This window comes from Diabrotica undecimpunctata, chromosome 9 (assembly GCF_040954645.1).
Source record: "Diabrotica undecimpunctata isolate CICGRU chromosome 9, icDiaUnde3, whole genome shotgun sequence".
In the NCBI taxonomy this organism is placed as follows: Eukaryota; Metazoa; Arthropoda; class Insecta; order Coleoptera; family Chrysomelidae; genus Diabrotica; species Diabrotica undecimpunctata.
The window spans coordinates 34,770,636-34,797,128 of NC_092811.1; the positions used below are offsets into that span (position 1 = coordinate 34,770,636).

At 32.9% G+C, this 26,493-nt stretch overlaps 2 protein-coding genes across 3 annotated transcripts in view; one reads left to right on the forward strand and one right to left on the reverse strand.

Annotated features, from left to right (window-relative positions):
- LOC140449818 (dynein axonemal heavy chain 1-like) overlaps positions 1 to 26,493 on the forward strand; it is a 1,063,244-nt gene that overhangs the window by 388,217 nt on the left and 648,534 nt on the right. The gene's annotated exons all lie outside the window — the stretch shown is intronic.
- The window catches only part of CNMaR (G-protein coupled receptor), a 109,462-nt gene continuing 97,691 nt past the window's right edge, over positions 14,723 to 26,493 (reverse strand). The window contains exon 4 of the mRNA XM_072543175.1: positions 14,723 to 15,005. Coding sequence (XP_072399276.1) covers positions 14,765 to 15,005 — 241 coding nt within the window. The 3' untranslated portion in view covers positions 14,723 to 14,764. The remainder of the gene's footprint in view (positions 15,006 to 26,493) is intronic.

Here is a 26,493-nt window from a genome sequence, read left to right on the forward strand (position 1 = left end):
ATAATTGATCCAAAACAAAAAATAATTCACAGCGCTGTAAAATAATGTCAAATCCTGACTTGAATGACAACGATCACTTCACTCTTTGACACTTACTCAGAGGCCCGGTGGAGTTCCTACCTTTCTCGTGCGGTGGCTGCTGTTTTATAGGGTCGTATTCCTTCCATCTCCTCAAGCGCATATCGATAAAGGTAGAACCCTAGAATAACAGAGACACATGTGTTGGGTTGTTCTCTGGTAGAACTTACGGTGGGAGTGCGTATGTACGAAGCGCTGACGAACGAAGGCTATGCACAATATGCACATCGTTACACTGTGAGAGTGTTTGCTTGCTTGAGCGTCAGTTCTACGATTTTTTGCGTGTCTGTAAACATGCTTGTGTATATGTGAGTGCAGGCGGAAGTCTCGAAATTTAAAGTTTTGCAATTTTTTCAGTATTCAGTACGTTTAGGACATAACTATAAGGACAAATTTTTTATATTCGTTCTGTCATTTAATATTCTTCTCTCTCGATGACTCAAATTACCCTCAAAAATTGGTTTAACGAGTTTCAACTTGGTCGCACGTCGGTTTTTGATGAGCTACGCCCAGGTGCCCTAAAATTGGCTATCACATATCCACGACCTTATATTGACAGACCGCTGACTAAAGATACGCGAGATAGCTTAGACAGTAAGTATCTCAAAAGATCAAGTATGTCATATCTTGCGTGAAATTTGGGCATGAAAAAGCTGTTGACGCGATGATTACCGCGTTTGCTCACTTCGGACAACAAGCTTAACCGAGACACCACTTCAGAACATTATTTAAAGCTATTTAAGCATAATCTGAAAGAGTTTCTACGTCGTTTCGGTATCATTGACAAAGCATGAATTCATTGGTATATACCAGCCACCAGCAAACAGTAGAAACAGTGGCGGCACCCGGCGAACGTAATCCTAAAGGAACGAAGACTATCCTATCGACCGGAAAGGTGATGGCCACCAATTTCTGGGATTCACAAGAGGTGATCTACGTCGATTACCTGGGAAATGGTAAAACGGTCACAGTGCTTTATTAGACTAAATTAGTTGGTCTATTCGACGCCAAATTGGAGAAAAAACGAATCCATTTATTAATGAAAAAAGTGCTCTTTCACCATGATAACGGACCCGCTCATACCTCCGCCGTCGTCATAGCGAAATTGATCGAATTAGGCTACGAACTGTTGCTCCATCCATCATATTTTCTAAATTTGGACCGTGTGAGTTGTTTTTAGTGAGTAGGCAGAAGAGGGCACGAACATGGTATGACGAGGAATGTCGGAAACAGCTGGAAAAAAGACAAGCAGGAAGGAAGACTTGGATACAACTGCAAACAGACCAAAGTAAAAAGGAATATGACGACTGCCGAAAAGAAACAAGAAGAATAATACGCACAAAGAAAAGAAACTATGAACAACAGAAATATGAAGCTATGTAGAGAGACCGGCCCAAACCAGGCTCCAGAGAATTTTATAAAGCAATTTTATCTGAGAAAAGAGGACATAGAACCAATTCCATCCACACCCTCAGAGACAATCAAGGCCGTATGATAATCGACGGTAAAGAAGTAACCGAAGAATGGAAAGAGTATTTTAGGGACCTTCTAAATATCACACAGAAAGAACAGCACAGAGAAGAGATCTATATCACAGCGGACATGCCCATCAAAAATCCCTCCATTAAAAAAACCCAAAAGGCCTTAAATAAGCTGAAAAACCACAAAGCGCCGGGTACGGACGATATACCAGCAGAACTTCTGAAATATGGGGGAGACGCACTACATCGCCAAATCCACCAGCTAATAACCCACATATGGTTAGAAGAAAGGATACCAACACGATAGAAGGAAAACATAATAGTGCCCATCCACAAAAAAGGAGACAAAACAAAATGCGCGAATTATAGAGGAATTTCACTCCTAAACACGGTATATAAAACCCTCTCAAACATCATTCTTAGTAGACTAATCCCTTATACTGAAAATGTCCTAGGCGAATATCAAGCCGGTTTTAGGGCAAACAGATCAACAATAGATCAACTATTCACGATGAGACAACTTCTAGAAAAGGGTTAGGAGTATAACAGACCCATACACAATCTTTTTATAGACTTTCAACAGGCATATGATAGTGTAGAAAGAATCCAAGTATGGAATGCCATGGCGGATTTCTCAATACCAAAGAAACTCATTCGGATGACCAAAGTCTGTATGGAGGGTGGAATATCTAAAGTACGTGTAAATAATAAACTGTCTGGCAGCTTTGAAATCAACAGTGGACTCAAACAGGGTGATGCGTTATCTATACTACTTTTTAACCTTGTATTAGAGAAAGCCATGAGGTCGGCCGAAATAAAAACAAAATTGCTATCGGTTCAAGGTCCCAAGCTATTACTGTGCAGATGACATAGATCTCGTTGGAGACTCTATCCTGTCCACGAAAGACATCTTCAACAAGGTGGAAGGAGCAACAAGTGAAGTAGGGCTGAAGATTAATGAAGAAAAGAAGAAATATATGTGTATAAATAGAACGACACGAAGAGACAGAATAGGATAAAATGTGACGATCAACACCTTCAATTTTGAAAGAGTACAACGTTTTAAGTATCTAGGGGCCGTAATCACAGCTGACAACGATGTTACTAAAGAAATAAAAGAGAGAATCCAATCTGCAAACCGCTGTCTATTCGCACTGGATAAACTTATAAAATCAAAAACTCTAACAAGAAGTTCAAAGATTAAAATCTATAAATCCATCGGCAGACCTGTAATAACATATGGATGCGAAGCGTGGACCATGACCAAAGCAAACGAAGAAAAGCTCAGATGCTTTGAACGAAAAATTTTCGGACCTCGCCATGACATCACCACAAACCAGTATAAGATCAGAACCAATATCGAATTAAAAACACTCTACAATGACGCCGGTATTGTCAAAGAAATTAAATCACAGCGACTAAGATGGGCAGGCCACGTGCACAGACTGCATAACGATAGACTTGTAAAACTGGTATGGGAAGAGATTCCCACAGGCAAAAGACCACTCGGACGTCTCAGAATGCGATGGAGAGATAAGATCCAAGCAGATCTCCGGAAAATGAACATTCCATTTGACCTTAGATTGATGAAAGACCGAACAAATTGGAAAAAAGTTGAAAAAGGCACTCGCCGGGCAAAAATTTAAGTCAAAACAGGAGATTATCGCCGCCACGGAAGCCAACTTTGTAGACCTCGAGAAATCGTATTTTTCAAACGGGTTAACGAAGTTAAAATATCGCAGGGTCAAGAGTACTGAGCTAAAAGTAGACTATGTTGAGAAATAAATCGCCACTTTTCCAAAATTGTAGCTTTTCTTTTGTAGGCCAAGTACTAATCGGACCGCCCTAGTAGGTCTATATAATTTTCTTAATGGTGAAAAGAATTTATTTATGGAAGTTCTATATGAACAAATTAAACAAATGACAACATTGTAGGGCCAACTGGAGAATATCCATAAGTCCATCTGAACCCAGGAGAAAGAAAACTGAAATCATATTTAACTGAAATTAGCGTATAGAGATTTTAAACTGTAGAAAAAAAGCAGGTTGCTTAAAAATTATGGACAATATAAAAAAGCTAAGATCAGATTTGGTTTTAGCACATAAAAATCAGCTATTAAAGTTAAAAAAGTTTTCAACCAAAACTGTTTTGTCCACCTGTGCTATTATTTCGTATAATGTCATATATATATTGTTGTGGTATTCAAAATTGAAGAGTAAAAATATGAAATGTACGATGAAATCAATATTTCAGAGATTATAGAAAGTAAAAATACTCCGAGCGGCCTGGAATTAATCAAAGGTAATCTTAGTCATAAATAATCTTTTGTATAAATATAACAAGAGGATAGTGCGGGTACAATGAATAGAAGTTAACGATGGTTTTTTCCCATAAGCCATAAAGTGTTCCGTAATCCGGGTTTGCGCCATGAACAGGACAATAAAAATAGTTAATAAGTAAATGGTTTTTCGGAATCTGTAAATACCCAGTCGAAAATTAAGTGTCCTTGTAGAAATAATATGAATTAGGAAAGTTTGTAGGTATTTCTGATTTTATGCGGGGAGTGGTATGCAAATTTCTGATTGGCCGAGAATTGGGAAAATGGTGAAATGGGTGTATATAAGGAGAGGTTGGATGGATGGATAGCAGAGATGAGAGAGGCAGTTAGTTGCAGTTTCTTAAAGTGAATGGTTGGTTTTCGAGTTGGTCTCTAAGGGTAGTAAGTGATAAAGAATAAGTTGTGGGTTAGTGAAGTAATTGTGTCCGACAATAGTTGATCTGGTACAAATTTGTAAGTAAACTTTTCCTACTTGTACTCTACGTATCGCTGTTTATTTCGGAACGAGAGATTAAGTTTGGCGAGAGGAAAAGAGGCTGGCATCACTGGAAAGGTACGTGCATTCGAAGGAGACCATTGAAGACACTAAATTGCAATATCTTGTTTAATATTGCAAATTACATAGGAGGCTTCTGAGAACTGATTGTTAATTTTGCATAGAACGAGGAATTGGACAACTCAAGACAGAGGAAGCGTTTCAACGAGAGAAACATTCATAATATATTCAATTTGAAAATTTTGGGTCACATAATATTATATCATATTAGTAACGTGTGCATAAGTTGTCGATATTCGAAGAAGATCAAATTTGTTCTGAGAGGGGACACGGAGCTGTGGAGAGAATTGGATAATTCACACAAATTTTTCTTGGTACAATCGATATATCAAAATTGCATTAGGAAGGACACTGAATATTATTTGATTTGTTTATGTAGAATAATAAGCTGGATTTTAGATTGTAATTGTATTATATTATCCATTCATTATTTAAGGTTCACGTAAGTAGAACGAATTTTGTTTGATAAACATTGTATGCTAATAATTTTTGGAGGTACTTTAATCAGTTTATTTTATTACATTATTTTCATATCATATTATGTTGTTTTATTCCGTTATTCTTTGGTCCTAACTCATCAGCTGTAAAGTATAGATATTGAAGCACAAGTAAAACCTGAGATAACAAAATTGAAAGGTGTGATATAAATCATAAATCAAAAATTTTAATAATTATTTATATATATTTTTTGTAAAGTTTTAAAATTAAAATTCTTGGTATCACATTAGTATGTATATATTTCGTATAATTCATCAAAAACGCTAAAATAAAATAGACTTACTTCACTCTAATCTGTAACATATTTGCCGGCGTTTCGAAACGAATTTACAGCAAATATTGACAAATGTAACACTCAGTTAAATAAACAAACATACAACCAATTTCATTTCAACGATATCACCGATATATTTTTCTGTCGAACAATTCTCCAAAGATTTTTAAAAAAATTTAATTAATCATCAGGATCAACACAACAAGCTTTTTTGACAGATAGACATTAAAAAAAATATTCCGTAATAACATAATCAACGTAGCTGTCAGACGGAAAAATGCAATCAACTACTCAATTTTACTATTTAATTTTCAAGGACTAAACAATCTAAAGAAATAATATTAAAAAGTAATGTAAATTCAGTGCTGCACACTTGAGTGGAACACTTTTGAGAAACTAGAACTTTTTAAGAAGGATAATACGCAAATAAAATATAAAATATATTATATTCAACTTAAAAAATCCATAAAAATTATCTTTATATTGTTAAACAATCTTCGATTACACCTAGTGGGGACCAGTCAGTTCTAAAACCAAAATAAAAACATGTTTCAAGAACTTTCAAGAACAATTTAAAATTGTAAATATTAGACTAATTCCACTAATATACTTTTCTTCTTCCTCTTTATAAACAAGTGTACTTGTCCATTGGCGGAATGATTCAAGTATAGTCCTAAAAGAAACAGATGGTAAAAAAAGAAAAATCAAAGAAGCGGCTCTAATTATGCTAAATGAGAACAATTGTGTCACAAATTCCTCGACAGAATGCAGGAGGATCTGATTACCCATATTAAAAGACAAAGTTAATAACAAGAGAATACCACTATTATTAAGTCAGTAACATATCGAGGATACATCATTTATATCTTTTAATAACAAACATACAAAATCAGAACTTGATGTTTATTGAGAGTAAACGAAATCTAACACCAAATACTTACCATGTCGGGACAGTATTATGAGGTTTTTTTTTCCGGTTTTTTGTCATTATTTACTATGGAATTACTAACAGGAGAATTTTACTGTCTTCATTGGCATGTCCTTGTTTTTTTAAAGACGAATTACATGCTATCTTGACTGGCCTTTTGGCTTTGCCAGTGCCATTAACTTAGGAAAAAAAAAAAAAAAAAAAAATTACATGCTATGATTACTTCTGACGGATATTCTTAAGTTAAAGTTGATTTCATGTAATCGAATGAACTTTGCTATAATTTCACTATTTGGGAGAGTGATTCATCGTTTAAAGACGCAGAAATGCGGAAAGACTTATGAAAATCCAGTGACGTACACTCACTTTTATTTTAACGTTAATTATATTTTATTTTTAAAATATTAATGTTCGAAATAGGCCACAATATATTTATTTACAAATTTGTACTGACGTTTCGATTTCTACATCCAAAGACCGCTTTCAAAGATATAAATGATAGTTATATTTATTTTATTTGTTAATTATTATATATTTTTATAATCTTATATTATTTATTTTCTTTTTTTTTCTATCTTTAAAAATGGAATATAGATCGAAACGTCAGTGTATTAAACATGTAAATAGATATATTGTGGCTTATTTCCAACCTTTTTCCTAAAAATACAGAATGCCACACACAAAAGAATAATATATAGAAAAATAAATATATCTGTCATTTGTATGTTTGAAAACGGTCTCTTTATAGAGATCGAAACGTCCGTAAATTAAACATTTAAAAAAATATATTGTGGCTTATTCCCAACATTATTTCTAAAAATACAGAAAAATGCAGACAAGCAAAAAGCGATAGAAAATAAATATTACTATCATTTTATCATTTGTATAATTGAAAACGGTCTCTGTATATAGAGATCGAAACGTCAGTAAATAAACATATGAATAAATATTTTGTGGCTCATTTCCTACATTCCCCTAAAAATACAGAATGCCACAAACAAAAAGCTATAAAAAACAAGTAATTTTGCAGAAGGCTTACTGATACCACCCGGCTGTCGCGGAAGTTACGCTAAAACGTCTTTTGACGTGACCCGTCCTTAAAGAGTTATACAATGAAATTTTTTTAAAACAAATTTTAAGACAGTTTCCACACCACCCCAGAGGTATGTCTTGTGACGCGTTACTTTTTTTAAATGGGTGTTCGCCAAGAGCCATATTGTCTTCTATAAAAAGAAAATAAAAATAATGTTTGATGTAACAAAACATTGCTTACTAGGTTCTCGTTTTTTTTTGTTTATGGTCTTTTTTTATGCTGATGTTCTTATTAAACTATTAGAAAATATTCGCTGTCCAAATCTGAAGATGCAGTGCTGCTACCCTGTCATTATCTTCACCACCTGGTGTAATTATAATTGGCTCTAGTAAAACTTCGATATGAGTTTTAAGGTCCCACATACGATGTTCTTCTTTAATTATGTGGCCTATACATTTAGCCCATTTTTTTGTAGTTACATGGAGGATTGCTTGAATCAAAAGTTCCTTAACTTCGTTTAATTTGAACGTTTTGCTATTGCGTGCTACTTCTCCTTTCACTTGCACCCAGATAAGTTCAATAGGATTAAGTTCACAATGATAAGGTGGTAGACGCAGAACTTTGACACCATAATCTTTTGCAGTTCCATCTACAGCATATTTAAGATATTCACTTTTCCTTAACCGTGCAATGTCAAGTAGCTAAATTTTGAGCACTGATTCTTCGTATGCAATCCCCTTTTCTGTAAGCCATTCTTGAATCCCCCCTTTCAATTTCTTTCATAATCACCTGTTTTTTTCGACTCAAATTGAAGAAAACCATCATCAAGGAACCCTGTATCACTTCCTATATGGGTAATGATTAAACGCCGTCCCTTTCCTGATGGAGCTTTTAATCCTGCAGACCAGCCTTCTATAAATGCTTCGCGTTTACTTTTGACATTTAAATCTTGCCAAACTTTTCCAACCGTATGACCTTCGTTAATCCAGGTTTCATCCAAATAACATATTTTGCATCCAGTGCTGCGAATTTTGCGTATTTCTTCTAAATATTTTCTTCTCCACACCATAATTTTATTTTTTTATAATAGCATACTTTTTCTGTTTGGTCCTGATTAAGACTCTACGAGATATTTTGGGTAAGGAGTCATCGTTTTCGAGCTCTTGAGAAATATTTTTCAGTGTTGGAAATTCACTCCGAAAATAAAATGAATGAATTTTTCGACGTATAATATTCCTTTTCTCGTCATCCAAAACAATGCTTTTCCTACCTCTAATTGTACCTTTTTCTTGCTTTTTATTTTCCGATGTATTTTTAAGTATACGATAAATGCAGCTAACCGATACTTTTGTTAAACTGCTACAAATGTCGACCACTTGGCTAACATTTAAATGTTTTTAAAACTTTAAATTTTGAAACTCAAACCAAATAATCACAATATAACTCAAAATTTACTATAAAACGGCAAATTATAACACTCGTATTATCAATAAGACGTTTTATCAATAACACAAACTTATCGCATAAAATATATTCACAAAATGCAACCTATGCACTACTCTCAGAAACACTAATGTAAATGAACTATTGTTGATGGGCACTTGATCGGCAAAAACCAGTTTTTACGGCTTTCTGTGGTTCGGAATTGAAACGAAGTTCCGTCGCTAATTCCAAAGTTGCCAAACGATTAAAAAATAATGTTTTAAAATATCGATTTTTATTTTATAAATTTAAATATGTAACGAAACGGACCATATAAATAAAATTTTTTTAATTACAATTTTGTGCTTAATTTTTACTATTGAACAAATAATGTTTTTTGGTATTTTAATAATCGCTTCGTGGAAGAATACAGGTTTTGTATGACCATAATTACTACTTGTGAACAAGAATTGGCTACACTGGACGACAACTCCTGGTCAATTTTTCTATAGAGAAGCACAAATAAATATACTACTTTTGTATTGTGTAATTTCTTATGAAAAAACGCAAATTGCAACTGAGAAAATGGGTAGTTTTCGAGGGCCGCTGTGTACATTTAAATTTGAGGATATTTAGCGTTTAAACGATGAATCACTCTCCCAAATAGTGAAATTATAGCATACAATAATCTTACAATAAAGTCGTCCCAGGAACGCAACTCAGCAATATTGGCAATATCATTGTAAAGTCATCTACTTTAAAATGTATAGTATATGTCTAAATTGTCAATATAAATAAATTAGATAAAATTAAATAATTGGAAGAATTGTTCACCAAAGTAACAAAAAACAAAAATTTGTTTAATTTATTAATGCTTGTATTTTGACAACGATTTCCGAAGTGGAGATTGAAACGTCAATAACGTATTTTAACCTTCAATTGTGTCAATATGTTTTGTGCTCACAGGAATAATATGTCATCACCTGGTCGCAATGGTCAACTCCTGCTATAAACTGATTGTATTTTATCTATCAATACAGGCTTTTCTTTTTCTTGGCCACGCCGATTCATCACGGTTTTCATGTGCATTACATTCACTTAAAATAGCCATTATTTCACGACGATCTCTCTAATTATAAAAATTCCTTGTTAATTTTATTGAACCACCAATTCACATTTTTTTAGTTTTGTCTTTATTTGACTGCTTTGAGATTTTCTTTCCTGTTTGAACGTAAGGTTCCTGTCACATAAGTTTTTCTCAGTAACAACCCCTCAGCAAGCTTTAGGCTATTGTAAAAATTATTAAAAAAGATTTAAAACAATTTTTTTCTGACTACCACTATTTTGAGGACGGTACCACTCGGTTCACATAACATATAAAATTGAATTGAATTGAATTGAATTTGTGCCTCTTTCCTTTAATATATTGCTGAAATTTTAAACGGCCTCTCCACAAAACCATCGGTTCGTCGATACAGACTTCCCTGTTGGGGTAATATATATTTGTATCATTCTATGATTATAATAATTTATTAATGGTATAATTTTTCCCAAGTGAGTTCGCGGCTCTAGTGTTGTGTTCTCAAGCTGTAACCTTTTCAAAATCAATAAGAACCGATTGCGGCCCATAAGGGACGAAAAATACTGTAGGTTGAATAGATAATTTTTTTCCAATATTCGGTTTAATTTGATAGTCCCCTAGACTTTTTTTCATTTTGGTTACGTTGATATCATACCATGACGTTATTCTTGGTTTACTGCTTAAGTTGTGCGCAATTAAATCGATGGAGTGTTTGTTAGCCTTTCACACATGTTTAAAAAATCATCTGTCACTAGAAGTTAAAAGTAATCAAAAGAATTTGTGGAATTTACGTCAACTAAAAAACTTGCTGTCTTAGTAAACGGCAGACTTTGATTGAGAATTTCAGTAAAACTTCAATTATTTTATGCAATATTCTTCATATCTAAGAAAATTGTTGGGGTAAATGAACAATCTGAAATTTGTGAAGGTTGTAAAATTAAGTCTTCTTCGGACTTATTATCGCTTTCGCTCAAATAATCTGGATCATCGCTACTATTTTCGAAGAGGTTTATCTCGTTGTCCGATTTTTCCAAAGCAACTAATAATTTAGCTTTTATTAATTTACGGCGTTTTTTAGAATCATATTTTACCATTTCTGAAGGTCCTGGTTTATTCTCCATAATTTCTGTAGCAAAAAATATTACTCGCACTCTGTGTGCTGATCAACGCCTGTCGGGCGGTCAACGTCATTTTTTCTATTTGTTTTATACACTATGAAATTATTGTTGTTAATAATATCATATATCTTTTATTTATACATTTATCTTTCGGGGGTTAGGTGGAAGAGCAGTTGTATGCCGCTGTTACAAAGTGGTATACAAACTGAATCTCGCCCTACTGATATAATATTTTATTGTAAAGGAAAATTAATTTGTTTGTTAGGCAGAAGTAGCAGGACAATAACGAGTTGCATGATAACCTGGTAAGTGAAATGGCACGTGATTAACCCTCTTAGCACACCACCGCTACCAAAAATAAACTCTTGTAAGAAACTAGGTGCGCTGTTACAAATTGTGAACACTGAAGTCCTACCCAATTACATCGTAGAAGCTCATACATTGAAATATTTGCATATGCTGATTTACTGTGCAGCAACAGCTATTGCTAATGTTATGGGCATTAAGATCAGAGCAAGACGGGGTAATAATATCGAAAGGAATGATAGCAGAATTGCACCTTGGGAAAAACGGCTACTAGGGAAAATTGAATCATTGCGTAGGGACATTGGACAAATAACGGAATACGTCCGAGGAATAAGAAGTAGAAAAATCATCAAGAGAGCTGAAGAGATATTGCGGAACACTCTAAGACAAAAAATTTTCAATAAAATCCTTTATAAAAAGGTATATAAAAACCCAGTCGGGCTATGTTAAATAGACAAAACCTTTTCGGAATAAGTATTCCATCATCAGTGTCAGGTTAATACATGAATGTAACCACTAAATATGGGGGTAAAAACCCTTTAAAAATTTCTAAATGAAATTTAGTTTGCATTATGTCTTGTTTAAAATTAAGATGATAAAGTTACCGTTGGATTGGTAAAATGGCGACATATGACTCTACATTAAGTTGCAAGTCCTGAGACGGTATGTCTACGAGGACTTTATTAAAGCAACTCTAAGACACTCATAACATGATCCAGAAAATAATACACCGCAACAATGCCTGGACACATTAAAACAAACATTTTTTTATTCAGGCCACCTAAGGAGATACAAAGTAAGTAACAACCGAAAATGCGACAATATACTTTTTGAGCATGCAGAGAAGGCGTTTTATAGGAACCTTAATTCCACTATAGAAACTAAACATATAACATATCCAAGCCAAGAAGAATTTTATGTGTTCTGGGATATCAACTTTCAACGCCAGCTACTCATAACACCAATGCTGGATGGACTGAAGACACAACGAACTGTCAACATTACAATAATATTCCTTACGAACTCTTCACCACCGAAGAAGTCTCAAATACTATCAAAGAGCATAACTGGAAATCTCCTGGACCAGACGGAGTTCAGAACTTCTGGTTAAAGAAGTTTTGGAGTGTTCATGAGTGTTTGTCAGTATTGATTAATCATGTTATCTCTAATCCGCAGGAAACACCATCATTTCTTACACAGAGAACCACTTACCTAATACCAAAGGATCAAAATAACACCCAAGATCCAGCCAAGTACCGCCCAATTACTTGTCTTCCAACTTTGTACAAATTGGTCACATGCTGTGTAGCCCAGCGTATCTACCAACACTGTACTCTAAACAATATCATAGAGCCTTAACAGAAAGGATGCGCTAAGGGCTCCATGGGCTGTAAAGAACAACTTATTATCGACTCAGTCATTTTTAATCAGGCATACACCAAAAAAGGAACCATTTACTGCCTTCATTGACTACAAGAAGGCCTTTGATTCAGTACCGCATGAATGGCTTATAGATATATTGAAAATATATAAAGTCGATGATATTCTAGTGACCCTTTTAAAGCATATAATGGCAGAGTGGAAGACTAAAATTCATCTTCAAATACCTAATCAAAAACCCACTATCTCAGCTACTGAACTCCCCTGACTCAGGATTAAGCATCAAAAATAACAATACTGTTGTGGTGAAGCTTAATCATTTGTTGTACATGGATAATTTGAAATTAATAACTTCCACTCGAAACCACTTAGATCAGATGATAAAAACTGTAGAAACTTTCTCAAATGATATCAGTATGCAATTTGGACTAAACAAGTGCCGTATACTAAATATAGTCGTAGGAAAGGTTCAGCCCGGAGGTTTCTATGCAAGATGTACAAATATTTCGGAGTAAAACAAGTGCGGAAAATTGACCATAAACAAATGATAACTGAACTAACTTCGGAGTTCGTGTGAAGAGTAAGACAACTAAATCGATCATATCTTAATAGTAAAAATTTGTTTAAGGCATTAAATACGTATTCCTGTTCCGCGCTGAGCTACTCATTTGGTATTATAAAGTGGTCAAAAACAGATAGAGGGTCTTCAGCGGAAAGTAAAAACACTTCTCACAAAGGCGCAAAAACATCATCCACGCAGTGCAGTAGAGAGAACAATATTACCGCGGTATCAAGAGGGAAAAGGACTTATGGATATAAGTCAGCAATTGGATAAATTGTTGAAGTGAGCAATTGCTAATTTAAGAACTTATTTTCAGGTACAGGCTGAGACATTTACTATACATCGAGCAGTTTGCGCAGTAGATGATACAACGCCGCTTAAACTGAGGGAACAAGAAATGCGCATAAACCACCTGACTCGACAAGAAAAAATGCGCACCTGGATGAGTAAACCTCTGCATAGGTGACGTCTCAATGAGATCAGCGAAGCATATGTCGACAATACAGCGTCGAACTACTGATTGACATTAGGAAAGACGTTTTCCGAGACTGAAGGTTTTCTACTTGCCATTCAGGATCAGGCTATTCTAACTAAAAATTACCTGAAATATATTATTAGAGATCCTCAAGCCAAAATGACAAATGCCGATATGGATGCCAAGCCCAAGAAACCATCCAACATCTTACCGGTGGTTGCCAGGCATTTGTCGGTACTGATTATAAAGAACGTCATGACTCAGTAGGAAAGATTATCCACCAAGAACTAGCTGAAAAACTGGGACTTTTCCAAACCGACCATCTTCATTATTATCAATACGTCCCTGACAGAATGCTTGAAAACGAGAACTACAAGCTATACTGGGACCGCACTGTGCTTACAGATCAACCAGTGACGCATAATAGACCGGATCTCATACTAGTTAATAAAATTACTAGGCAAACAACCTTATTGATGTGGCGATACCCAACACCAATAATTTACGTGTTAAATACAACCGTTAATTGAATAACCCAAATACAACTCTAAGATCGCCAAGTTCAGAGATCTAGAAATACAAATCAGGAGACAATGGAGAATAAAAGGTACCCAGACAGTACCTATTATTCTATTTACCACTGGTATTATTCCCAAAAACCTCCTAGAGAACATAATACAGCTGGGTCTAAATGAACATCACTATAAGGCCATGCAGAAAGCTATAGGGCTCGATAACACGGAAGGAGTCACACCAGAGCTCAATCCTTTTGATACCGTAGGTATCTGGGATGAGTGAATTTTCCCCTTAGAGGGAGTGTGAGCCGTATGGCTAAATCTGGGATTGATAAAGACATTCCATTCCATAAAGACATTTATTATTATCATTATTATGATTAGAAGTCTATCAAATAATTAATTAGTATATTAATTAATTAATAAATAATTATAAATACACCCCATTATATTAGGGGCATTCACAAACGTTTTTACGGAAGTGTTTCCGCCTGTGAACGCCGGAGAGAGGGTGGCGAACTTCAGTTTCTTCCTATTTTATTACATTGGCGTACACCATAAAATTCACAATTATAAATTTTTGTTATAACTAGTTTTAAAAATTTTTTTTTGAGAAAATGTGTAATAAATTAAGGCATTCAGATTTGTAAAAAAAGCCTAACAATTCTAATAATCAACGTCTTTATTTAGAAAAATATTTTTATAAAATTCTACCAATTTAAACATTAAAGCTGTTTCTATTTCGACTTGAAACACAAAATATCTTTTCACAAATATTGCACAAAAATGTCCTCAAGCATAACCGGAAAGCTTTTCCGCACATAGTGTAAAGCAAAAAGTTTATACTGAAGTTCGTATAATAAAGAATCATGGCGAATTGTTGGACGCAGTCGATATATTCTTTGAAAAAGTTAACTTCCATAATGACGTCGAAGTTGAAGGATAGGCGGACCAAATAACTGAAACGAATACAAACAATTAGCACGTGCACAGTATGGACAACGTTTTATTTTATTTATTCGGTATAAATTGTGAAAGAATGACGTGAGTGATTGATGAAATATTTAATTGTTTTAGAGTCTACATTGTGTCTCACTTATGTTAAAGCTGTTTCAAAAATTATCGATAAGAAATTATAAAAAAATCTGCAGAAATTAGGAGTCTAGAATAGTTTGGTTGCAGAAACAATGTTAAATACCAAAAAGTTCTTTTGATTTTTATTGTGTCAACGTCTTAAAAATTCAACCAATTCATGAGTTAGCATTTCTTTCGAACGGACGTATTTTATTTAAAGACCAATAATGCATGTTTTTGTTAAATCGGCGATTAGCGTATGCTTTGTTTTATTTAGTGACAAGAAACATTAATAGGCCAGTAGTAAGTAAACTTTTGTTAAATGAATATTGGTGTAATCTCTATAAAATAGATATCTTTATTATACTTCCCAGTGTTGTGATTTTTGCATCCAGAAACGCAATTTATGTCTAATAGGGTGGAGTGAAACATGAAGAACTTTTTTTATGTTTTATTAGAAATGTAATAGCGCGGAAAAGTTGCTTACTGCATAGAGGAGTACCATTATTTTTTTTATTTTTTCCTACTATTTCATCTTCAGGGTTCTACAGGGTGAAACAAAAAAAAATAATAAAATTTTTTTTTCTAATGTAATAGCACGGAAGCTAAATATATTATTGACTATTAGGCTTTTTACCAACTTTCATAGTTTCAAAAAGTCTTCTACATTTAAATAGACAAGAAAATATACATCTCTTATTTTATAAAAACTTTTAATATAGAAAACAATAAAAATCTCTTATTTTGTACTTTAAATATAGAAAACAAACCATTTAGTAAATAATATTGTAATTAGTATATAATATATAAATTGTTTTAGTTTACTCCTGAGGAAGCTATTAAATAAATGGCGAAATATTGAGTAATTTAGAAAAAAGAGAGATTTTCATTACAGACCACTTTACCCGATAATTCGAACGTATATATATATATATATATATATATATATATATATATATATATATATATATATATAGAAATGTAGCCATAAGCTCCCTTACTATTAAGAATCAGCAGATTCCGATATCCGACGTTATAAATAGGAAGAAATCAATATTTTTATTATTATTGTAATTATTATGTTTCAATAGTCAACTTTAAATCATTAAATGTAGTAGTTTGTAGAATTTCTCAAAAATTGTAACTTATTTTCGAAATAAAGATTTTTTTTTGGGAATATCGACGTTGAAGAAACATTTCTGGCGCTGCGAACAGGATATTTCATACAGAAACATAGTCGTTTCCTGGTCTACATTAGTTTAATGAAATCCTGAAGAACCTGGTAAAAGAGAAAAATGTATTGGAAATCAAACACGATCATCCTTGCGTAAGTTTTTCCTTTCTTTACCATTGTTTATGAGCATTTATTATTTTAATTGAATTCTTAAACATTTACATTGAATTTATTATTTATTGTTTATTGAATTTATATTATTTATAACATTTTACTTCAACGAATTTTTATATATACTTGCATTTATATTTTTGCATATATTTTATGAGTACATTGAATGATATTTCCCAAAATAGTACCGAAAATTTAAGTTTACTATTCGACAATTTAAATTTAAAAATAAAAAGAAATCTACAAACCTCTAAATCTAAGCCTGCATCTAAATTACGTTCCAAAATGCCGATGACCAATAGCGATATTGCTAGCCTTTGCTCAACTCTGCCCGAATTCTCTTCTGGAGACAACCTCTCCACCTTTATCAAAGCAGTAGATAATTTAATAGTTTTCTTAGGCACCCAAGATTTAAATCCGTCCCAAGAATTTATCTTAAATTCCCATATCGTATCTCGAATTAAAGGAGAACCTAGAAATTTCTTAAACTATTCTAATAAAACCAATTGGACAGAAATTCGTCCAGCGTTATTAACTAAATACGGAGACAGACGTTCCGAAGACATATTAGTAACACAACTATCCACTACCGTCCAAAAACATAGTGAATCCTACGACAATTATCATCAGAGAATAACTACAAATCTGAACGATTTACTCCAACACATCACCCTAAACGATAATCCCGCGACAGTAACTTTTAAAACTCCATACTTCAAAAACATTGCCCTCAAAACTTTCTGTACCGGAATCAACGAGCCTTATTGCGAATACTTATCGCATTTTGAATTAAATTCCCTAGAAGAAGCCCTTCAAAAGTGTATTGCCTACGATAACCATAAAAATCAACAACAATACATGAACTTCCTTAAGAGCCAACAAAACAAAAAGGCCCCACTCAAAAATAAACCCTATCAATCTTCGAATAATCAAAGATCCACAAACTTTCAACCCACATACTCAAACTTCCAACCCACGCATTCAAATTATGTGAGACCTTCAACTCACAACACAGAGCCTAATTTTAACTTCACTCCACAACAGAACTATAATTTTCCTCAGAGACAAAATTTCAGTTCTCACGAACAAAATCAATCCTTCCAACGAAACAATGTTCCGAAAAACAACCAACAAAGATTAAATAAATATAAAGCTCCTCGACCCCAACCAAATTTTGCTACTCGAATGAGCGGTGTTCAAACTACCACAACCAGAAACCATCAGCCCATGACAATTACAACTAATAGAAGCCACAATTTTCACATAGACTCAAATGATACCCAATATTTCGAAAATGATTTCGAAAATTACGAATCCGAACAAGAGCTCGATTTGCATGATGAAAATCATCAGGATTTTCAAGCCATCCCGTTAGACGATCATCCACCCCCTGTATAAACCTATATAATATCGAAAGTTCCCCTGGGTTACCCTGCTTCGTTACACCCAAAACACATCTACGCGTTTTAATCGATACCGGCGGTTCCCATTCAATTTTAAATCCGCGAGCTCTCAAACTATTTGATAAAAATCATATTTATCGAAAACCTTTTTCGCTAACGTCAATGAAAATTACTTCCAAGCACGACTTAAATATTAAGACGCCACTATTCCTAGAATATGGAATTCCACAAATATTCGACGTAAAAATTGCCGACTTTAGTCAACACTTTGATATCCTCCTTGGAACTTACGATCTGAAAAGATTCCACGCCACAATTAGCTACGCAACTCATACTTTAACCTTTGAGAATCCTCACGTTAGCATTCCATTTGAAACTTTATACCAAAAAATTCCAGTAAGCGTTCATAATGGCGAAGTTTTATTGCGCGAAAGACACTTTCAAGGTATCAAAATTCCCCGTTCTCAATTCTGTACGGACCCTATGCAGAAGAAATACATTTCGACTTTGATCTTCCGATATACGAAACATATAATCAAAGACATAAAGAAGAACTCCAACCCTTTATTGCAGAACTATATAATAAACAAAAACAAAAAAGACAACAACTTTTAGATAGACAAAACGAAAATGCCGAAGATATTCCGGAAATAGACCTTACAAAATCCCTATATGTTTCTAAGAAAAAACATAAGTCCAAATTACAAGCCCCTTTCTCCACTATTCATCCAGAAACGCAAGACAAAACAAAAATAATCGGTAAAACAGATAAACAAAATTTAACAAGCACTCACCTTAAATATGTAAAACGAATACGAAAACATGTAGATAAACCTACTCAAGACCCAAATTTTTCACAGGACAATCCTCGCCCTGGTCCATCCACTCAATATTCAGGAGATTCCGAATAATGGTTACTATGCTGAAGAGATAGGCAAATCAAGAGAAATCACTTCAAAAATGCACCTCTCTCGCTACTGTACTCCCAATACACCCACATACAAGAACAAACAAAAGACGATCTACACAAGATTACGCGAAAACAGAAACGCGGACTTTTTAATTTTCTAGGTACAGCCATCAAATACGTGACTGGAAATCCAGACGACTCTGACTTAGACTTGTTAAAATCACACATAATCTCTTTAGAAAATAAACAAAACGAAATCATAAAAAAATTTAATAACCAAATATCTTATGGAAACTCTTTTAACACGAGATTCGATAAACTTTTAGAAAAACTGAATTCTGATAATTCAATTCTCATATCTGCACTCAACAAATTATCAGCTGATTTTGACAGCTATATCATTCTACACAATGAGATAATAAATCTCCAAAATATAAACGAATTTCTAATGAAACTTATAAGAACCATTACTTTATCTGAACTTAATATCTCTAATATAGAATTATTCACTTTAAAGGAAATAATAGACCTTAAAGAGAACCTTCTCAAAATTTATCCCAGAAATTCAATTCCCAATAGTAATGAACACCCTTACGAACTTATAGAGTCAACAAAAACTTTAGTTTGTGTAACTTCAAATACAATGCTCATAATAATTAAAATCCCTATACTCCATGAAATTCCTTATACTACCTATAAAATCTATCCCATTCCAAACAAAGATCATGTTATGATTCTGCCACCTGCAAGCTACTATACAAATAATAAATGGTTCAACACTTGTATAGGACAAGGCGATAACATAGTTTGTTCTAACTATGTACAATCCAAATGTAACATACCCAATGTAGATAATTGCACAAAAACATTAATCACAGAGAACTTTTTCCAAGAAACCAGCAAAGTCATATTGCTAGGAATAGTTCACCCAATGAGAATCCAGCAGATAGAAATTAATTCAACCAGCCTCTTGACGACAGATGTACCAATAATGATTGAAGGTATCCAATTTAATAAAAAGACGTCTCAAGACATTTCCATTCCAAAAATTGTTCCAATAAAATTAATACCAAACCATGAGATGAAAATTGAAAAATTAACAATCCCAGAGACACATGGCCAAATTCAACCAATAGATACCATAGAAGTACTACCCCGATTATCCATAGGACTGAGCACCACTTCTGTTATAATATTTTTAACTATTTTAGCTTTCCTAATAATCTTCCTAATAAGGAAAAGAAAACGAATTTCCAAAATCCTATTTGGAGAAAAATTGCATCCTGCCCAGATCCAGATACTAGACGAGCTGATAGCCGAAGTAACCAAAACTTCGAGGACGAAGTCCCAACCAATGGAGGGAGGAGAAATGTAGCCATAAGCTCCCTTACTATTAAGAATCAGCAGATTCCGATATCCGACGTTATAAATAGGAAGAAATCAATATTTTTATTATTATTGTAATTATTATGTTTCAATAGTCAACTTTAAATCATTAAATGTAGTAGTTTGTAGAATTTCTCAAAAATTGTAACTTATTTTCGAAATAAAGATTTTTTTTTGGGAATATCGACGTTGAAGAAACATTTCTATATATATATATATATATATATATATATATATATATATATATATATATATATATATTGTTAAGCTATGTAAAATTGAAAATAATATTGGTTTGCTTTTAATATATTTCAAAGTACAAAATAAAAGATATTTCGAAGAAATGAAAGTCCATTATCCTGGATTTCCTGTAGTAAACAAAATTTAAAGATATGCATAAATTATTTTCTTTGTAAAATATATTCGAGTGACGTGAGTAAGCTTAGTGAAATCGTGAACAATGCGAGCGGGTTTTCTAAATAGACTTGTACGTCGATATACAGTGAATAAGACAATAGAATAGAAATATTTAGAAAATATAATTCTCCGTTAGTTCTTAAGAATTTGTAGAAACCGATTAGCATGTTAATAGTTTTAGGAAATTTATAATTGTAGGTAAAATTGTTGTTTGTTATCTAAATGGTAGATGGGGATAAGTGTGACGAACTCTGATTGGAGGAGATTGAAAAAAGTGGGATAGGTATGTAAGAATGAGACTTTAGCTAGATTTTTAAGGGAGAAAAGATAATCAGTTGTTTTTACAAGGGTTCAAGGCGAACAGTAAGCAGTAGAAGTGAATGTTTGTGAGTTTTCTTGGAGTAAGTGTATCTGACGGAAGCTGATGCAGTAAAATATTGTAAGTTATATTTTTCTACTTATTCCAAGAGTCACTGTTTAGGCCGGAACGAGAGATTCAGTTTATCGGGAGGAGAAGAGGCTAGAATCATTGGAACGATACGTGCATTTAAAGGAGATCATTAAAGACGATAGGCTCGCAATAATTTGTTGTAAGATTGCTGATTACCTAGGGGACTGCTAAGAATAAATAGTGTAGGCTACAAGGAACAAGGATTTGGACAACTTATCATCAGAGAGATAGTTTTATCATTCGTCAGTTTTTCTTTATTAACAACACATTTTTTAACAATTGATTTAGAGAGGATAGGAATATTTTGATCAGGAGATTTAGAACAACAATTTTGATTTGAAAATTTAATTTATATTGTATATACCATTAATTTTTGAAGGGTCACGTACGTAGAACAAAATTTTGATAATCATTATATGAGATATTTTTTATTGAAGATATTTGAGTGTGAATTTTATTTCGATGTATAAATTTTAATTATTTATATTGTATATACCATTAATTTTTAAAGGTTCACGTACGTAGAATAAAATTTTGATAATCATTATATGAAATATTTTTTATTGAAGATATTTGAGTGTGAATTTTATTTCAATATATAAATTTTAATTATTTATATTGTATATACCATTTATTTTTGAAGGGTCACGTACGTAGAACAAAATTTTGATAATCATTATATGAGATACTTGTTATTGAAGATATTTGAGTGTGAATTTTATTTCAATATAGGTATAATGTTGTATCATATATTTTTTATTATTCCGGTATCCTTTGGACCTTACCTATCATATGTAAAGCATAGATATTGAAGAACGAGTAAAACCCTGAGATAAGAAAATTAAATAGTGTGATAGAATCATAATTGCATAATTTAAATAAATTTAATTAAGTAATTAATTAGCTAATTAATTGCTTGGCGGACCTCAGACTTTTAATATCACATTAATATATATATATATATATATATATATATATATATATATATATATATATATATATATATATATATATTTCAAATTAATTTTCGACCGTACTGTTTTAAATATTGATTTATAGTATCAGCAATCGGTCAGGAAATAAAACTCTATTTGTTCAGTCTTAATATTTCATCACGATTTTGTGACTTTATCAGGAGAAAATTGTAAATTTATTAGAATAATTAATTATTATATGTAAACAAAATGAATATTTTAATACTTTTAACTATAAGAATAAACATTTATAATTTTTATTTATAATTTTTTTATTAATAAATTTTTATTCTTATAGTTGTAAGTATTAAAATATTCACTTTGTTTACATATAATAATTAATTATTCAAATAAATTTACAATTTTCTCCTGAAAAAGTCACAAAATCGTGACGAAATATTAAGACTGAACAAATAGAGTTTTATTTCTAGACCGATTGCTGATACTATTATTCAATATATATTGTTGTACTTTTGAATGTCCATAAGCAATAAAAAACCGATATACAAATTTTATTACTTAAATAAAAATTAAAATTATTGATATTTCATAAAGACACGGGCATATAAATTTTCAAACATCCTGTATAAGACAAAATATGTATTTTAAGTTGTTCGAAGAATTGTTCATTAGGCCTCAGAGACAAGACTTTCAAATATTATCGATAAGAAATTTAAATAAGTCGGTTATTGTGGAATGGATTTACCCGGAATAAAAGTGTATATAGAAAGTGTAAACAATAGACCGGGATTTGCGGTGGTTTTTTCTCCCCGAAAGATTATATCGGTAAAAGTTTATTAACAAAAGACATTGAATTGAGAAACAGGTATCGTTTGTAGCTATTAGTAAGAAATATTTGTAAAGCAGATAGATTTAGTTAGAATAATTAAAGAAGGTTGTTTTCTGGAATTACCCGAATGACGTTTTATAGAGAGAGTTGTTTGGTAATGATATACGTCACAGAGGTGGATGATTTTTATTGGTCAAGTTTTGAATGCAAGGAGGTGGCGGTTTTTGGCTATGAGAGAGGAGAGAGAAAAAAAAGTTAGTTAGTCAGTTTTCGTCGTCCAAGAAGGAAGGAGCTTTGTGATTTGTGTTTTTTTTGAAGTCCCGAAGACGTAATTTACCGGGTGTGTTTATTTGCTGTGTAAAAGCTGACCAGTGTGAGGAACGGGGTACAGAGAGATAGAAAACCAAAGGGTATAAAAATATTAATAGCAGACGAAGCCGGAAACATTTGGAGTTATAAACAGGCGCGGAGATTGGCTCAAAAGGAGGCTGGATAGACTAACACGAGTTGTTGGGTTGCAGATACAAGGACAGATAGGAGAAAGGTGTACGTCATCTGGACCACAATAGGAGCAGAAGCAGAGAAAGGATTTTTTTGTTGTGGCGTGGCCATAGAATTGCAACGGCAGAGAAGGAAAGGTCAGTCAATTTTCATTAGAGTCGGAGTGTGATTTTCATTTATTAATTAAATAAATTGAATAAATAATAGAGACAGTTAATTTTGCGATCACTTAAAAAAAAAGAATTATAAAAAGAGCTTAGTTATAACACATATTAAAAATCAATGTAAAATAACATTTGGGTCCATGATAGAAAACAACTTCTCATATATTTAAAGTTAGTATATTGCAAATATTACAGGATTGATTGTTATATAAAATTTCATTAAAATAAAGGACATCTCACATATAGTTCAGTTGAAATTCTATGTATTTTATTCAGGTCATATTACCTATCCCGATTAGGAAGCCAATTGGAAAATATTTTGAATCCACGATCAAAGGTACAATTTAAATAGCCTGAGATTGTAATTAATTAATGCTGATTTATTGTGATTAATTGGAGATTAGATCATTTAATAAATATAGACAGGATTTTTCCTAAATAAGCAATATAATACAAATTAAATAGCATAACAAAACGTGTCTTTGGCCCCCAACGTGTAAAGCTTTGAAAAATATTTCTAGTTGGCAAATTTGAAAGGATAGGAGTAGACGAGCAGATATTTGAAAGTTTATATGCCGGGGATAAAGTGAAATATTAGGTAAAAATTGAGGACATAAAGATTTATATATTTTTTTTAAGATACAATTTATCATAATTGATTTATTCGTGATATTGACAATTTATAGGTTACCATAATTGATTTATTTGTGTGATATTTACATTTGATAATTTTACCATACTTGAATTATTTGATTGATTTTGACATTTGATATTTTACCATTTGATTTATTTGTGGGATATTGAAATTTGATACTCGTACTCAAGAGTTATTACATTTGAACAGGAAAAGTCCCGTTTGTTGCAACAGACCAGTAGAATTTTATATTTGGCGGGGATATTATTGCACAAATTTCAAAGTTTCATATTTGGCGGGGATAAATAATCTAACGAACATGTCGACCACAAGGAGTCAAAGCAAAACGCAAGAAAGGAAAGAGGATAAGATAGAAGAGGAAACAATTATTGATGAAGGATCGGATAATGAAGGAAATGCTACAATAATGGAGGAAAGAAAAGAAACAGGGATGTTAGAAAAATTATTAGCTATGATGCAAATACAGACACAACAAATACAAGAATCGTCACAAAAAATGGATAAAAATCAACTGGAAACAAAACACATAATGGATGAAACAAAACAAACAATGGAAGAAAACCAACGGGAAACAAAACAAACAATGAGCAATATAGAGCAGCGTCTGGAAAACTATGAACAGGAAATTAAAGGATGTGTTGAGGGGATAAAGAAAGAACTGATACAACAAATAGAAGAGATTAATGAAATTAAAAATAATATGAAAGAACAAGAAATGAGAATTAAAGATAATTTGGAGGAATTAGAAATAAAATTTGAAAATGCGCTACAAGAAGACCGGAAAGAAACGGAAAGGAGATTTAAACAAATTGCAGAGATGGAGATAAGAGGAGTAGAAAGAAAGGAAGTCATCGTACATAGCACAGAAGACGTAAAAGTACGATTTGGCGGGGATATAAGGAAAATACACCCAGTGCCTTTTATAAATAACCTAAAGGAAAAAGTCAAATACATAGAACCGTTTGCAACAACAAAGGAAACCATCAGAAACCATCTCAAAGAAGAGGCAAATCTTTGGTTTGTCAGCAAGGAAAAAGAATTGTACAATTGGCAAGATTTTGAGAGAAGATTCTTAAATTATTTCTGGGGAAAAATCCAGCAACTACAAGTAAATAAAGAGTTACAAAATGGAAAATACCATGAGAGGATGGGCGTATCAGAAAAGATGTACGCATTACAACTCTATAATAATGCAAAACATTTGCAATATAATTATTCATCAGAACAATTGGTAGAGTTGATATCGCGACATTTTGAAGATACCTTGGAAGACCACATAAATCTCCAAAATTACAAGGACATTGACAGCTTATGTCAATTTTTGCAAATGAGAGAATCACGTAGGCATGAAAGAAGAGAAAGAAGACCGCAAGAAAATTATAGACAAAGAGAAAACCAAGAATATAGAGATAGAGGTCAAAATTTTAGAAGAGATTATACAAGACGAGAATTCATACCTAGACGGGGATATGAAAATAGACCGAACGGAAGAGAGAATTATGAACCCAGAACCCAGAGATGGAATGAAAACAGGGATCGGGAAAATCAGAGTAGAAATAACCGCCCATACCAAGGAAACAGATACAATAACCCACGGAATAAACAGGAATCTCGCGGTAACCGATACGGGAATGATAGACCAAAAGAGAACAGAAGAGAAATAAATAATATGCAAAGAGAAGAAAATGAATATGAGAGAGAAGATGACGGGAGAGAAAACACAGAAGAACAACAGGCGTGTTTTCAAGAAGGCGCTCACTAAAAACGAAGAAACAAACAGGAATTTTTTGTCACCCCAAGGAATTTATTAAACTGGCAGGAAACAATGAAAAGAGAAATGGAGTTAATTTAAAATTTGTGGATGGATTTATAAATGAGAAACCAATTAAAATTATGATAGACACAGGCTCTGAAATAACACTGGTCAACAGAAAATTTATCGAAGAAGTAAATTTAACAAGTCTTATTTATAAAATACCTAGGGTGAATTTAGTGGGCGCAAATAAACGGACATGGGCAACAATAAATGAAGGTATACGAGTAATGGTACGATTGAAAAAAAAAAAATGTATGCACTTCAATGTGTAATAATGCCGAATATGTCACATGACATGATTGTAGGCGTTGACGAATTAACGGAAAAACATGTAGTGATCGACTTCAAAACCAATACGATGAAAATAACAAAGGAAAAAGAAGAAGAACAGGATAAGGAACAAGAGAAACAAATTACGGACGAATCAGAGAAAGAACAAACGGTGGAAATGAACCTGGCGACGAAGAAAGGAAAAGGAAGAAAGAGGGGAAAAGGTCTGAAAAAGATCAAAGAAAAAAAAACCTGGGATTCCTCAAAAGATGAGACGAGCTCAGGAGAAGA